At 34.2% G+C, this 16,082-nt stretch overlaps 1 protein-coding gene across 22 annotated transcripts in view; it reads right to left on the bottom strand.

Moving 5' to 3' along the window:
- Positions 1-16,082, bottom strand: part of PICALM (phosphatidylinositol binding clathrin assembly protein) — a 102,165-nt gene that overhangs the window by 60,466 nt on the left and 25,617 nt on the right. For 21 of the 22 annotated variants that reach the window (XM_025419386.3, XM_025419385.3, XM_025419388.3 and 18 more), the window contains exons 2-3: positions 7,048-7,190; positions 3,372-3,447 (exon numbers count right to left, since the gene is read on the bottom strand). In XM_025419386.3, coding sequence (XP_025275171.1) covers positions 3,372-3,447; positions 7,048-7,190 — 219 coding nt within the window. Of the gene's footprint in view, positions 1-3,371; positions 3,448-7,047; positions 7,191-8,005; positions 8,107-16,082 lie in introns of those variants that run through there. The other variant, XM_025419399.3, reaches the window with a different exon arrangement.

Raw genomic sequence — 16,082 nt, 5'->3', positions numbered from 1 at the left:
TAAAATACCAATTCATTTAGAAAACCAACTCATTTCATCCAATAGCCATAATATCTTGGCATCTCAGCTCAATCCAACGATATAAATTAAGTGACTAATAATGAACAGTATCACATTAAAATCTGTAAGATCTCACATGTTTTAAGTCAGGTAGTCATATGCGACTTTGAAAACCCCCCCTTAGAATTTCACTAAAATATTTCTATTCTACTTCTGATTAACATTCCTACTGGAATTAGAAAACCATGTTCTCTTAAACACTACTTGCTAAACCTCATAACCTCTTAATTCAAATTTAACTTCCTATGGAACCATATGCCCCTCTTCAAATCATTAAGCAATTTTATAACTTTCATATTTATGAAATCTTCAGTTGTCTTTTATTTGAACCAAACTTACATATGCCAACCTTATAAAAAGTCCATAAAATTACTGTACAGTACAACGAAGGAAATGGCAATATGCGAGTTTAAGGTGCAACAAGAAACAACTATATTGGTATTTTCAATAAAACTTTCTCTAAGACTTTCTTTCATTATCATCATATTTGAAAACTTCAGCAACATAAGATCTAATCAATGTTATTTAAAAAGCAACCTATTTTAATTATTGCCTTGCTCAAGGAAGTCTATAAATTTTTACTACTCATTAAAAAGCAGGCCCATTTTATTTTAGCTCATCTTCATCTAACAAATTTCATTTATTTGATAATCTCTACAACTCTAAAAAGAAAATACCAAAAGAATAACAAAAATGTAAAGTGACTGGTTTTAACATCATTACCAATTCATTTATTCAGCAAATACTTTAAGTGTCTACAAAGTACTACTGGAGAAAAATCAAAGGACAAAATAGAAAAAAAAAATGATTGCCCTCATGTGCCCTCATAACTAATACTATATTTTATAAGGTGTTACATACTCATATTCCCTAGCTCTTTTAGTTTATACTGTTTCCTTTAATCTACTCTACTCTATCCTCCTTCCTAGAAGAATACCTGCCATCTTTCAATCTCTGACACTTCCCCTGAACTGTTTCCACATTATTCTTATTCCATATTCAGTTTCTAGCTATTTGATGTACATAGTCCTAACTCACTAGACTAGAAGCTTATTTATATACACCCTGTATAATAACCCGTATATATACACATATATATAATACACAGACTCCAACAAAATACATGATCAATCAAAATTACTTGTCAAAACCATTGAATTACATGCTTTTAATTACTGAGTTTTCTCCTTAATAATATCTACAGGGTATGAGCTTCAAATAAAAGGCCTAAAAAATATTCTCTACATGAAAGGAATAAATGTCCTAAAACCTTATTACTAAAAGTGCTTAATTTGGGATGCCTGGGTGGCTCAGGTCATGGTCCCGCAGGGACCTCTGCCTGTGTCTCTACCTCTCTGTGTCTCTCATGAATAAATAAATAAAAATCTTAAAAAAAAAAAAGTGCTTAATTTCCATCTTAAGAAAGTAGAAAATCAGTAGCTAGTAAGACACCAAAAAAATCCTCATTTGGGCAAATGCATATACTCTGCTTTAGAGTAGTTTGTAAATCATTTCCCATAGACTCTTAACATTTAAGTGAAGTAAGGAGCAAAAATAAAAATACAAGTAAGTAGAGTTTCTCCCACATCCAGTTTTATCTATTACATATTACTGTTTTCTATTTAAGGTTATTTTTTTTGTTGTTAAAGATTTTATTTATTTATTCATTCATGAGAGAGAGAGAGAGAGAGAGGGAGGCAGAGACACAGGCAGAGGGAGAAGCAGGCTCCATGCAGGGAGCCCGACGTGGGACTCCATCCAGGGTCTCCAGGATCACGCCCTGGGCTAAAGGCGGCGCTAAACCGCTGGGCCACTGGGGCTGCCCTCCATTCAAGGTTTTATTTGAAAAAAATAAAAAATAAAAAAATAATAAGGTTTTACTTGGAAAAAAAAAGTTTTATTTGAAAAAGGTATTCCATTGCCTAATTTATTTTTAACTTCTTAGAGAACTACTCCTCTTACTAATGTAAAATCAATCTTCTCACACTTGGCCCCGTATATAGATCACTGGCCTTCCAAAATCTCTGGAAGACGGGGTATTTAATTCATTCTAATTAATACTTTCATCTGCCCAAAGTGAACAAGTATTGAACTGGACAGCCCCTGCCCCAAACACTGCTAGTTACTAAAATCCACTGATGTCACTTCCACAAGACATAATTCATATCCCTGTTAACTTTCTACCAGATGACCAGAACAATGACCAGAAAGTCTTAATGTCTTCAAGACTTTGTAACTCTAATCCAACTTGTACTAAACTGTGGCACGTTCTTTATAACACACTCCCTTCTCCCCTCCTCCCTCAAATCAAAAAACTCTGATGGTTTCTCACTGCCTTATAAAATCCCAACTCTTATCAAAATCTTCCATGTCTGAATTTGGCCCCAGCTTCTTGAGGGCTGCCACTGCATGTTCTGCAACATATCATCTGTAAATTCTATTCATATTCATTTGCTCTGTAAATCTTCAATATCCCATGCTCTTTCACATCTGTGTACATCTTATCTATCCTTGTCCTCATCCACCTTTCACAGCCTGGCACAAAATCTCCCTTTCTCCAAAGACATTTCCCAGATTGAGCTCTACTGCTGAATATTCCTTAGTCATCTGGTATGTATGTCCCTTATGATTTATTCTTAGAGCTAGCACTATACAATCATAACGGCCTAGTTCTGGAACTAAGTACAATAGATTCCAGTAAGACAGAATGTACATGGGGCACTACAATACCAGAATATAGCAACCTCAAGTTACTGAATTAAAAGTAAAATAAATGAAATAACACTGAGTATCAATGAGCAATTCATCTGAATAATAAACCATACTTACCTTTGCTAATAGAATGTATGATATTCCCAGCTACATTTCTTAGGATAAAGCATAAAATAATAACACTGACAATGAAAGTTCATGCTTACATAGTGTTTCCTGTGTGCCAGGCATTATTGTAAGCACTTTACATTTTTGACAACCCTACAGGGAAGGTGCTATCATTGCTACTGTCTTTATAGATGCAGAGAGGTGAAGTAACTTGCTCAAATTCATGCAGCTGGTAAGCAGCAGAGATGGGACTGAAACCCAGGCAGTTCAATTCCAGAATCCATGCTCTGAAACCACTATTTTACGCTATTTCTGAGAGTTCTCAGTGTCAAGCATTGAAGTCTATCCTAATCTTCACATTAAGAGATAGTTTTTTCATCCCTACACCTTTCACTAAAATATAAGGTTCCTCCATAGTTAAAGGACAGAGTTCAACTCTGCACTAATTATCATACAGGGTTGATTTTCTATAATGAGTAAGTTGTCTTTACCTTGTAATCCACTTTTATCCAAAAAATTGCTTAAGTTAAACAACGTGTTTCTTGAAGCCAAATACTGAATAAAACGCTGGAAAACAAACAAATAATTATGTCAAATTAAGGTAATGCCAACCAACAAACTCTAACTTGAGAATTGGGGGCGGGGGGGTGTTTAACACATTAAGCATATCTAGCTTAAATTTCTCATCCTGAGTCCCACTAACTAGGTTAAACAGAAATAAAAGCATAATCCATATATTTCACAACACACAGGAATTTATTAAAGCCTAATGCGCATGGCTTTGGAATTAGAATCAAAATAAAAGGAAACAGGCATTTTTACCCTGGAATAGTAATTTTGGCTTTACTACAGCATATTAGGGCTATAGTTAATCACGCTAAAGTGGCATCTTTACTTTGAACAGCTACCTGGTGACCCAAATTTTTATGACCTTTTTGAAAACAAAATACTGATAAACATACAAGAGAACAATATTATAGACCTCCACTTACCGAGTGTCCAGATTAAGGAGACTGCCATATTTACTTTAGATCTTCTTATAGAAACAAAAGATTAAACTCTATTGAAACACACCTTCGATCTCATTTCTTCCCTCTTCAAAGGCAATCACTTTTCTGAAGTGGTTATCTATCATTCACACATTTTTACAACTTCTCTCTCTCTCTCTCTCTCTATATATATATATAACCTATAAACTGTACAAATTTTGTTTCCCATTTTAAATTTGCAGAAAAATTATACTATATTCTTTTCCAATGTACTTTTTAACTTTTTCTCAAGAATTATGCATTTAGTACACATAGATCTAATTCATTCATTTAAAATTATGTTCTAGTATTTCAATGACCTACTATATCATTATGTATCCATTTCTTTAAGGATGTTTAAGCTCTTTCCAATCTCACTATTATTAACAATGTTTCACAGGCATCTTTGTACTTGGTCTCCCTGGGCAAACAAAGGAGAGTTTCTCATGATACAGACTTAGGGTTGAATTGTTTGATCAGCATGTATGCAAAGGTTATCTTCTCAAAATGACTGTCAAAATTCTCTCCAAAGTGCTTACCACAGAATACTACCTTAACTTCCCTTTACATACACTCTCTAAAATTGAGAGCTAATTTCTTTCAATTTCATTTCTCCTTAAGATTTCCTTTTTTTTTTTTTTTAACGTGTGCAGAGGCTTACTATCAATTAGGGTGTACACCATGAATTCTCTAATTCAATCTTGTTCACCTGCATTCACCCCAAACAAGCCAGGATTTTGAAAAACAGTTTGTAAACTGAAGACTCACCTTTCATCACTTATCCTTAAACAACTGGTTTATAAAAAGTGTTAAAGTATCCTAAGACAATATTAGACTCCATAATTTTCATAAGCTGTGATAATTCTTTATTGTAAGAAGCCTTCCCTGTGCATTATTATATGTTTAGAAGCATCCCTGGCCTCTATCTAGGGATGCCAAGAGTATCCTCATCATTTTTGACAAATGTCCCCTGACAGAGACGGGACAGGGGATCACTTTCTTCCCTGTCCTATGATATTCTCATCACCACAGCATGCATCCCTGGCCTCTATCTAGGGATGCCAAGAGTATCCTCATCATTTTTGACAAATGTCCCCTGACAGAGACGGGACAGGGGATCACTTTCTTCCCTGTCCTATGATATTCTCATCACCACAGCATAGTAAAATCCTATGCATACTATCTCACAAACTAATAAACCTGTCAGTAGGAAAACCATCACATCTGTCTTAGCTTAAGGGAAATTAAACATATGTTTATCTAAGAACCACACAGAAGTGCTATCAACCTTTCTCCTCCTGTCAAACGTAAGGACATTTCTTTTCCTTTATCGAGGTTTTGCTTCTAATATATTATCACCTTATATACAGTCTCTAAAAGCCACTGCTAACAGTTTTTCTCTTTATCTGGCATTCCAATTGGCTATATATGCGGCTTTTTCTTTTTAAAGATTAAACTATACTTTCTTTTTAAAAAGTGAAAAATACTTTAAACCTGAAATTCTTCAGAATGATCATGATCTTACATAAACACAGTCCCAATAAAAGCAGAAACTACTACCCTAGTAAGATCAAAATGCTTCACATTAAAGCTAGTATATGCAAATATTCCTACTGACTCTATACATTGGTTATAATAAATTAGAAAGCAATTGAGTAACACATATCCTAAAAATGGTCATGTCTGTTGACTAAGCAATCATATTTCAGGTAACACTTCTAGAAATAACTTACAAAACTTAAATACTACCAATAAAGTCCCAAAATACCAGTGTGGTACTGCTATTAACAATGAATAATCAGAAAGCTGAATTTCTAGGAAAGGGGCAGTTAAAAAATTATGGAATATACAATCCATTAGAGATTGTCATTAAAAATGATAAATATAAAAAATATCAACCACGGAAAACCTTACGGTGTGATGTTATATAAAAAAGCTAAATATAGGGGATCCCTGGGTGGCTCAGTGGTTGAGCGTCAGCCTTGGGCCCAGGGCCTGATCCTGGAGACCCAGGATCAAGTCCCACATCAGGCTCCCTGCATGGAGCCTGCTTTTCCCTCTGCCTCTCTCTCTCTCATGAATAAATAAAATATTAAAAAAAAAACTAAATATATTATCTTCTCTAAATTATGATTGTAGCCATGAAAAAAAATCACTCCTGGACAAGGATCAAAAGGCAACACCAAAATATGCATGTAGTAATAAGATATACTGCAATGAAAGAGTTGTAGGTGAATTCTTGCTTTAATTCTGAACTCCAATGATGCTCTATGGATATTTGCCAAAGATGACAGCAGAGCTTTATCACTGAGAAGTCTAAAATGAGGAAAGTGATTGATGTCAGAAAGTCATGCTCTGAAGTCTATTATCAATAAAAGTCCTTCCTCATCTCCGGGAGTCATCTCTCAGCAATCAGTGGGCTGCATTTTTCTAAGGTGCACACTAAACATGGATTTATTTAGTTGCATTCAACTATTAACACAATTTTGCATGTTCCTTTTAACTCAATTTTGGAAGCATATAAGTATATGCTAAGAAAACCATTTAAGGTAAGAACTCAAAAATCAGCTGCTAGGCTATCATGTTAAACAAGATGATTCTCTCTAAACATTAAAATGGAAACGCTTATGCATCTTTCTGCCACCCTTTCTGGCAATGAAAACTTCAATGAAGGCTTCAAACACACCTCTCTGCTTAAGAAGGCACTCTTTCAACAGTCCCTCTTAGCAAATGTCATCTTAGCCTTCAATAGAACAGTTTTTAAGTACGCAAAGTAGTTCCAGAGACAACTACATGAAATCAGACAGAAATCTGATGGAGTCATAATAAAGCAAAAGACAAACATGTGGTTTATACACAAGGTACAAAGACCAGTGCTGCTTACAGAACATACCTCTAGACATTAAACCCTGCTTCTTGATCCCATTATTATAAGTCCTCTGTGCTCTGACCCACTTTCTGCTTCCCAACTTATAGACCATCCTTTCTCAAATTGTAAATTCTACAATTTTATTTCTGCCTATTCACCTTGTTCTTTTAACCTTTATAATTTGGTTGTTGAAGCATTCCTGAAATTTCAGCAGGAGAATCAAGCTCAAACATCAAACCAGTATGCTTGTTAATTAAAAATTTGGCTTACCTCATTTCCATATACCATCAAATGATGAGTTGTAATGAGCGATTTGAAGACCACCACCCAACTACTGTTAGTAGTTCTTTCAAATAAACTGTCTGCCAACTGTGGGATGTTCACATTCATCTCATTTGTGCACTGAATTAAGTCTATAATAAAAAAAAAAAGATTTACTATCTTTAATTTACTATTAAAGACAGACATGCATGCTGACAGTGGATCAATAATAGTCTGAAGAAGTTATTAAAAATCTATTAGGAGAACAACTGAGATCACTATAATCTACTGAGAAATAAACAAGATGTTGATTAGGATCACATAAATGATCAACAACAGAAAGTAAATCAAACTTCCTCAAAGAGTAATTCAATCCTCAAGTATTTTATTTATCTCAAAGCCTTGAAGAACTTTCAGTTCTCTTATTACTCATAAACCTTCAGAGCTACAATGCTAGGATTATACATTCCTACCATTCAAAAGAAAACTTAAAAAAAAAAATCATACATATGGAAGGAAGCACGAACAAGTTGAAGGTAAACTACCTTTATTATTTTTTTTCAAACTACCTTTATCAATATTTTCCCTAACCTGCTGTCTTTGCACTATTAAGAAGACAGAGCAGATATGTGGTTTGTGAGTGGGTAGGATCTCAGTTTGTTTATACAAAATTTTCATTCTTCTCTCCCTTCAGTTTTACTGAGTTAAGCTCACTTATTAGTTGGTATCAACTAGCTTAAACTAACAAACACAACTGGAAACAAACTGAAGTTTCTTGTTGCATAAATTTCTAAATAAGAAAGGACCCAGAAACTCTATATGCTATTACTCCAAAAACAGTTAAAACAATGTAAGTTCCAATTTTATATTTTAAGTGGGAGAGTACTACTATAAATGGTCTAATGTACAATTGTTTCAGCACCTAAATGGGGGTGGGGGGGGCTTTTAATAGACCCCAGAGTATTACCTCCAATCGCTTAAGAGATATTATTGGCAAATTCAATGAAGAAATACAAATCCAAATTTGAGAATACAATCCAATTTTGAGAATAGAGAAGAAATACAATCCTATGTAGAGAATAGAGAAGAAATACAATCTAATTTAGAGAATAGAGAAGAAGGCCTAGAAAATGGGTTTGATTTACTATTTAAAGTATGTATAAAAAATATCTCAGCTGTAACTACCATAAAGGGGAAAAAAATAAAGTCATTCACGACTCATAAACAGTTTGGCTACTTTTAATCTTCAGCATGTAATAATTAAGTAAAAATTCAGGTGACCCAACCTGGCTTTGATCCCAAGAAAAGACCAATGTAACTATGACCATTTATATGCTTAAAATCTTTCAAAAATATCTGTTCTAATAGGTTCAATTATTATACAGTAACATCTGATAAGCAAATGAATTTTAGATAAGCAGTTATCCTAGCCAGAGTACTCATGGAACAGGGAATGATAGATACAAGGCTTTCAAGATTCATACTTGCAACAAAACTGGATAGTACTTCCAATTTGGTGTGTATGGTTCAATTCCTGAGAGTAAAAAACAGAACTTGATTTCTGCCTTCTCTGTTCCTAAATAGTACTTCATACCTGTCCTACAGCACTAAATACATTATGTACATCTTATACCCAAAGTTAAAAGCTTTCTCAAAAAGCAACGTCTTGCTCCTTTTAAATCCTTTAAAACTTAAAACACATTGGTCAAGTTCTGAACTCAGAGGATGTTATATTCTTAGTTTCTTTTCTTCTCTATCTTGATATACTACATTTTTCTGTATCCTTCCAGAAATGGTTTTGATAAGCTATTCCATTCTTAAATAGTTACTTCCCCTTGATGGCATCAAGTCATTTTACTCTCCTCAGAATCTTACTTTTTTTTTAGTTTTCAAAACTGAACATGTCATAAAATTTGTCACAATATTACCCCAAAGGTGTTCCTACATCTCTGCATTCATATACACTCCCTAGGTTCCATCAGTAACCAAGTCTCCTAAATCTCCAACAATTTTACCTATTCCTCTCCATCCCATATCACTGCCAAAGCCAGAGTTTAAATTCTATTTATTTCTTAACTAGAGGGTGCCACTTCTCCTGGAAGTATATAGAAATTGGGGAGGGAGATTAACACAATGAGAGATTTTACTGGCATTTAATAAGGGAGGATAGGGGGATTCATTGTCTTGCAATGCAAAATCAGCACTTCACAATTTAAAACTGCTCTATCCATCAGGGAGCCTGGCTGGCTCAGTTGATAGAGCACGTGACTCTTGATCTCAGGGTTGTAAGTTCAAGCCCCATGCTGGACGTAGAGCCTACTTTAAATAATTAATAAATAAACACACAAACCTGGCTCCACCCAAAACTGCCGGACTGTCGGGTTGCTTCTTATCTGATGATACCTGATTTGGGGTCTCGCCCACCTCATATCCCCAAACATTCTCTAAACCGACCACAGAATGATTTACGACATTTTCAGTGCTTAACCTCAATGAAGTCCCTACTACTTAGATAACGTCCATTTCGTCCTTGTCAATATCCTCCCTTCTTCAATCTTAGCTTCCAACACAGAACCACTTTCCATTGTTCTGACGTACCTTGCTGTTTCACACCTGCATCTTTACATTTTTGCTCATTCTTCAAAATGAATCAAATCTTCTCTTCACATACTAAGGTACCCTCCAGTCACTAAAGCTAGCACATAACTCTACATAATAGAACTATTCTACACAATTTTTTACTTCTAAATCATTAGCTTCTAACTAATTAGACCCTAAAGGAGACTGCAAACATTTTTGTGAATAATTTCCATATTCTTCATCACAGAGGAAGTAAACTACTACACCAGTCAGAGAGAGCTTGATCTTAAATGAAGCAAAAGGTATAGATTTTAGTTTCAACTACTGTAGTATTTTATGTTATATAAACCCTTTGTGATCAGTTCTCTCTGCATCACTTTACTTCAGTTACACTGACATCTTTGTAATGCCTCCCACAAGCCAAGAACTCTTAACCCCAGGTTAACAGCACTTGCTGTTCTTTCTGCCTAGAATACTCTTTTCCCAGATATCTATCTACATTTTTTGCTCCCACACTTTAATCTTATACTTTGCTCAAATGTCACCTTATCAGATGAATTCTTCTGAATAATTATACTAAGTAACAAAGCCTCAGGGCACTTGCCTGCCTCCAAACTCTCACTATCCATCCTTACTCACTTTGTCTGCAGAGCATGTACTACCTAACTCATCTTAAGCTGTTTCATGTTTTTCTCTCTCAATTAAAATGTAAGCTCCACCCACTCCTGACACCCCCCCCCCCAAAAATAAGTTCCATGTGGGCAGGCTCTGTTTTGTTCTCAATTGTATCACCAAAGGCCCAGATACTGCCTTGTATACAGTGGTCACTTACATTTTTTGAATAAATACATTTTAATGAGCATATGGACAGCCCTAACATGACTTTTTAAATAAGCATCCAAAATGGTATTTTTTACATAGACTAAGACCAACAATTTCTGTTTGCACAATCATCTATTCCCAAAAGAAAAAACAAATCTGAGCCCATTACACGTGAAAAATTTCAAATTTCAAGTTAGAGAGGATGTAACAAATAAAGGTTTTTATTATAATGCTTATGAAAACTATACTATACTCTAGAAATGACCACATAAAAAGTGAAAGTAATTCCAAAAACGAAAATACAGCACTTGACATTAAACAGGAAGAAGAAATAAGAATTCATGCTGAGATTATGAATCCACAGTAGACCAAATGCAAAACCAAAATTATATAAATATTCCTGGGAGAAGAAACACTGAATTGTTACACCAAATCTATAGAATATACTTCCCCTATAGTATTTTGCTCAAGCAGTACTCCAGGCAGTAATTTTTCCTCTGTACAATGTCTCTACTACAATAGTTTGAAAATGCTTCCAAGTCTGAATTTCAACAAAACTGAGGAAGGAAAAGCTTTTCCCACCTCTGACTAACCAAAAGCAAATCATTCCAAATAAGAATCATGCATATCATGGGAATCATGATAGCTACTGCTTTTCCCATTCCCAGTACAGAAGACTTCAGTTCTTAAAAACCACCAACTTGGTATTAAATTTCCCTTACCAACCAAAAGGGTTCCAAATGGAAACACATATTTTCTTTTAGTTATTTACCTTAAGAATATAAAAAGTAAAATACCTTCTTAAATATTACACTATTAATAAATCCTAAACTCCATACTTTTTATTTTTTAGTACAATTACTAAATTTTTTTGTAGTACAATTACTGCATGGAATGTAGGTTCTTTGCTTTAAGTATAGATGAGAATTCATGAAGATTCTAGTACTTAAAGGTAGGAAGAAACAGGCCTACCACGGAAATACAAGAGCATTTTTCCAGAGACAGATGAAGGAACCAATCTCTACTATACAAACAAAATACTCTCACTTTTGTTATCAAATATGCCCCTCCAAAAATGCCTGAGATCGATAAAGTAGACATGACCTGTATGAACACAGGTTAAGACTTTCCCAAAGGTAAGTCACAGTAACTCACTACTATAGTAGCAACAGATTTATGAACAGAATTACATTTTTGTAAAAGATAAGGGTGCTTAGAAACAGATATACTAAGTGAATAGCCATTTAGTGCAAATCTTAAATCTCTGTTCAATTTAAAACAAAAATGCAAAATAGAATTTTTGTATTCAGGGAAAATGTTCATCAAAGTATCAAAACTTTAGTAGTAACCAATTACTAGATGGCTTCACTAATCTTGCAGCCATATTTCTAGTGCAGGCCACAAGCTTATTTACATCTTTCAAGGCAGAGGTCACCAACTTTAGAAACTTAAGCCAGTTAGGGTTAACTTCCACAGCAATTCAGGCATGCACCATTAGCAGAATGTTGGGGGTCTCATGTTCCCAACTATACAGGCATTCACTAAGCTATATATATATATATATATATATATATATATATATATATATATATATAAAATATATAATTACATTATATATATATAAAATCATAACTATGTGGATACCCAAGTAGATTTTCTAATAAACTTGGCTAAGAACAGTATTAGTAAGAAACAAACAAACAAACAAAAAACCCCACAATGTATCATAATCATTTAGCCAAATGCTACACTATCTCTTTCAAAAGGATCACTATGAAACTTTTTTTTTTTTTGGTGTGTATGTGTATCTACCTCATAAGATTGTTTTGAGGATTAGCTCTTGCTGCTGGAACTATAAAACACTAATAATTAAATACTATTCTTTTTTTTTCAGTGCTCTTATATACATTACATATAATATACCTGTGTCACATATAGTTACATAAACATATAAATATTTTAAATGATTCAAAATTTGTTTTATATCACTTGCACTTTTTTTTTAGCCAATAACCCATTTCTCCCACTCTCATTCCCCTCTTCTTGCAACCACCAATCTGTCCCCTTTATCAGCTTTTTTTTAGACTCCTCATGTAAGAGATAATGGTACCTTTCTCTGACTTATTTTAACTTAGCTTAATGCTTTGGAGGTCCATCCATGTTGTTGCAAATGGAATGATTTCATTCTTTTTTATGGCTGAATAATATTCCATTGTGCAAACATACCAAATTTCTTTTCCATTCATCCATCAATGGACACTTAGGATGTTTCCATATCTTGAGATCGCACATAATACTGCAGTGAACATAAGGGTGCATTATCTTTTCAAGTTAGTTTTCCTTTTCCTCAAATACCTAAAAGTGGAACTTCTGGATCATACAGTAGTTCTTTTTCAATTTGATGAACCTCCATACTGTTTTCCATAGTAGGTACACCAATTTACATTCCCACCAATAGTGCACAAGGATTCCCTCTTCTCCACTTGGTATTTGTCTTTTTGATAAGAGGCAGAGGTGATATCCCACTGTGGTTTTGACTTTCATTTCCCTAATGATGTTGAGCAGCTTTTTACATTCCTGTTAGCTATATGTTTTCCTTGAAAAAAAAAATCTATTCAGGTCTTCAAACATTTTTTAATTGAACTGTTTTTTGCTATTGAGTTGTATGCATTCTTTATATATTTTAAATATTACCCCTTATCGGGTATATGATTTGCAAATATTTTCTCCCATTCTTAGGGTGCCTTTTCACTTTGCTGATGGTTTCAATTGCTGTACAGAAGCTTTTCAGTATGATATAATTCCACTTATTTTTGCTTTTGTTGCTTCTATTTTTTTGTCAGGTTCAAAATAATCCAACACTGTGCTCATTTCAGCAGCACATATGCAACAAACCATCACCAAAACTAATGTCAGGGAGCTTAACACCTGTTTTCTTCTAGGAGTTTTATGGTTTCAGGTCTTACATTCAAGTTTTTAATCCATTTTGAGTTCATTTTTGGGTATGGTGTAAGATAGTAGTTGATTTTCATTATTCTGCATGTGGCTGCCCAGTTTTCCCAGCACCATTTGTTGAAGAGATTATCCTTTCCCAATAGTATATTCTTGGCTACCTTGTCATAACTTAATTGACCATATATGCACAGGTTTATTCATGGGCTCTCTATTCTACGCCTGCTTTTATGACAATACCATCCATTTTAATTACTATATCTTTGTAATATAGTTTAAAATCAGGGAGAGTGTGTGAGGCCTCCAGTTTTGTTCTTCTTTCTCAAGAAAACAACCGTTTTGGCTATTTGTGTAGTGTGTGTGTGGGTGTGTGTGTGCATGCACGCGCACCGGCTGTGTGGTTGTTTTTTATAAATTTTAGATTTGTTCTATTTCTCTGAAAATAAAAATCCCACTGGAATTTTCATAGGAACTGCACTGAATCTATAGATTGCTTTGGATAGTACGGATACTTTAACAATATTAATTCTTCCAATCCATAAGAGCACAGAATATCTTTACATTTGTGTCTTCTTCAATTTCTTTTATTAAACCCTGTGGATTTCAACATATAGGTCTTTCAGGTCCTTTGTTAAGTTTATTCCTAAGTATTTTCTTTTTTTTTATGCAAGTATAACTAGGGTTGTTTTATTTTCCCCGTAATTCATTATCAGTACACAGAAATACAACAGACCTTTTTAGTGTGTTGATTTTTTTATCCTGCAACTTGACTGAATTCGTTTTTTAGTTAATAGTTTTTTTGTTGGGAGTCTTCGAGTTTTCTATATAATATCACGTCATCTGCAAAGTGTTCTACTTCTTCCTTTCCAATGTTGATGCCTTTTATTTCTTTTTCTTGCCTAGCTCCTCTGGGTAAGACATCCAGTACCATGTTGAATAGAAGTGGCATAGAAACAGCATCCCTGTCTCGCTCCTGGTTTTGAACTTTTTACTCCTGAGTATGATGTCTGCTATGGATTGACGAAATATACTCTTTTTGCAATTGCTTTCAGGATCGATTTTAGTAACAGGACTGATTTCTTCAATTATATAGAAAATTAGAGGTACACTCATCTTGAAGGCAAATTAAGTGGATCATCAAATGTTGCTTCACTAATCAGATCTTTGAAATCTTTCCTGGGTAGGAGTACAAATGGTAGGAACCACTATTTACCAAGAAACAGCAATAAAAACAGTAGTCAAGAAACAGTAGAGGACAAGAAAAGTTTTTTTGCTTTTTAAAAAGTAGCAGCAACATTTTCCTCATTCAGCAAAAATCTGAAGGTATAAAACATGCAAAGTTGAAATCAGACTTATGCCAAAATAATTATATACACAGAGGCACATCTGCCCTTATTATAATATCAAATGTCTGGGAAATAGAATGAACAGTCTTGAATCTTAATTCTACTCAATTTTTTGTGTAAGGGGTCACAATCTATAGCCCAAATTAAGATGTAAGTGTTATCATTTGATCTTTATAGTTTGCGGGGTCCTCCATGTGAAACACAATGCTATCCTTGTATTAATTCCCAAAAGAATTAATTCAGAAATATGGTCTTCATAGACTAGCTTGTATCTTAAGAAATAAATCTAACCAACTTATTAATGGGATGTAAAGGTAAAAGCTGGAGAAAGACTTATATGCTACAGAATGTTCAGTACAAGTAATAAGGATTGAACTAATCTGAAAAGAGAAGGGTGCATTTCAAAGTATTAAAAAGAAACGAAGATATCCAAATGGCTTTGATTAAAGTACTATGAAGCTAAAGGAGCTAAGTCACAATATAAGAGGACATGTTCAGCTCAGTGGTTTAGCGCCGCCTTCTGCCCAGGGCCTGATCCTGGAGATCCGGGATCAAGTCCCACGTCAGGCTCCCTGCAGGGAGCCTGCTTCTCCCTCTGCCTGTGTCTCTGCCCCTCTCTCTCTGTGTCTCATGAATAAATAAATAAAATCTTAAAAAAAAAAGGACATATTCAATAATAGAGGAATAGCTCATTAAAAGACAGCAGTCTGGCAATGAAATACTATGAAGCTAACAAACACAGGGCAAAAAAAGCTGATGGAGAAAATGGTCAAAGTACATTAAATCAAAGCCAAGTTAAAGAATACAGAGTATGATACCATTTTTAAAATTGTAGACATATAATATTTTCTGATATATACTGATGTGCCTCAATAGGTTGATGTAAAAAGAACTGAACACTTTCAAAATTATTCAGCAACTAAGTCATATATGAACAGGTAGTCAAAATCAATATGTAAAAGAATTATACCATTAATCTCTATAATTTTACAAATTTCAATAAGCACCTCTCATGTCACAAAGCAAATACCAATCATATACCAACTTATTAACTGGATGTGAAGATAAAAACTGGGGAGATTCACATATCACAGGATGTTTGGTACAAGTAACAAGGATTGGAAAAATATATATAAAGTATTGAGTTAATTTGAAAAGAGAGAAGGGTGCATTTCAAAGTATTAAAAAGAAATGAAGAAGGGTACACGATGAGATGAGCACTAGGTGTTCTACTATATGTTGGCAAATTGAATTTAAATAAAAAAAAAAAAAAGAAATGAAGATATCCAAACGGCTTTGATTAAAGTACCAAGAAACTAAAGTAGCTAAGTCACAATATGTAAG

The sequence above is a fragment of the Canis lupus genome, chromosome 21 (assembly GCF_003254725.2).
Source record: "Canis lupus dingo isolate Sandy chromosome 21, ASM325472v2, whole genome shotgun sequence".
Lineage (NCBI taxonomy): Eukaryota > Metazoa > Chordata > Mammalia > Carnivora > Canidae > Canis > Canis lupus.
The sequence above is the reverse complement of the archived record's forward strand: the minus strand, read 5'-3'. Positions and strand labels throughout refer to the sequence as shown.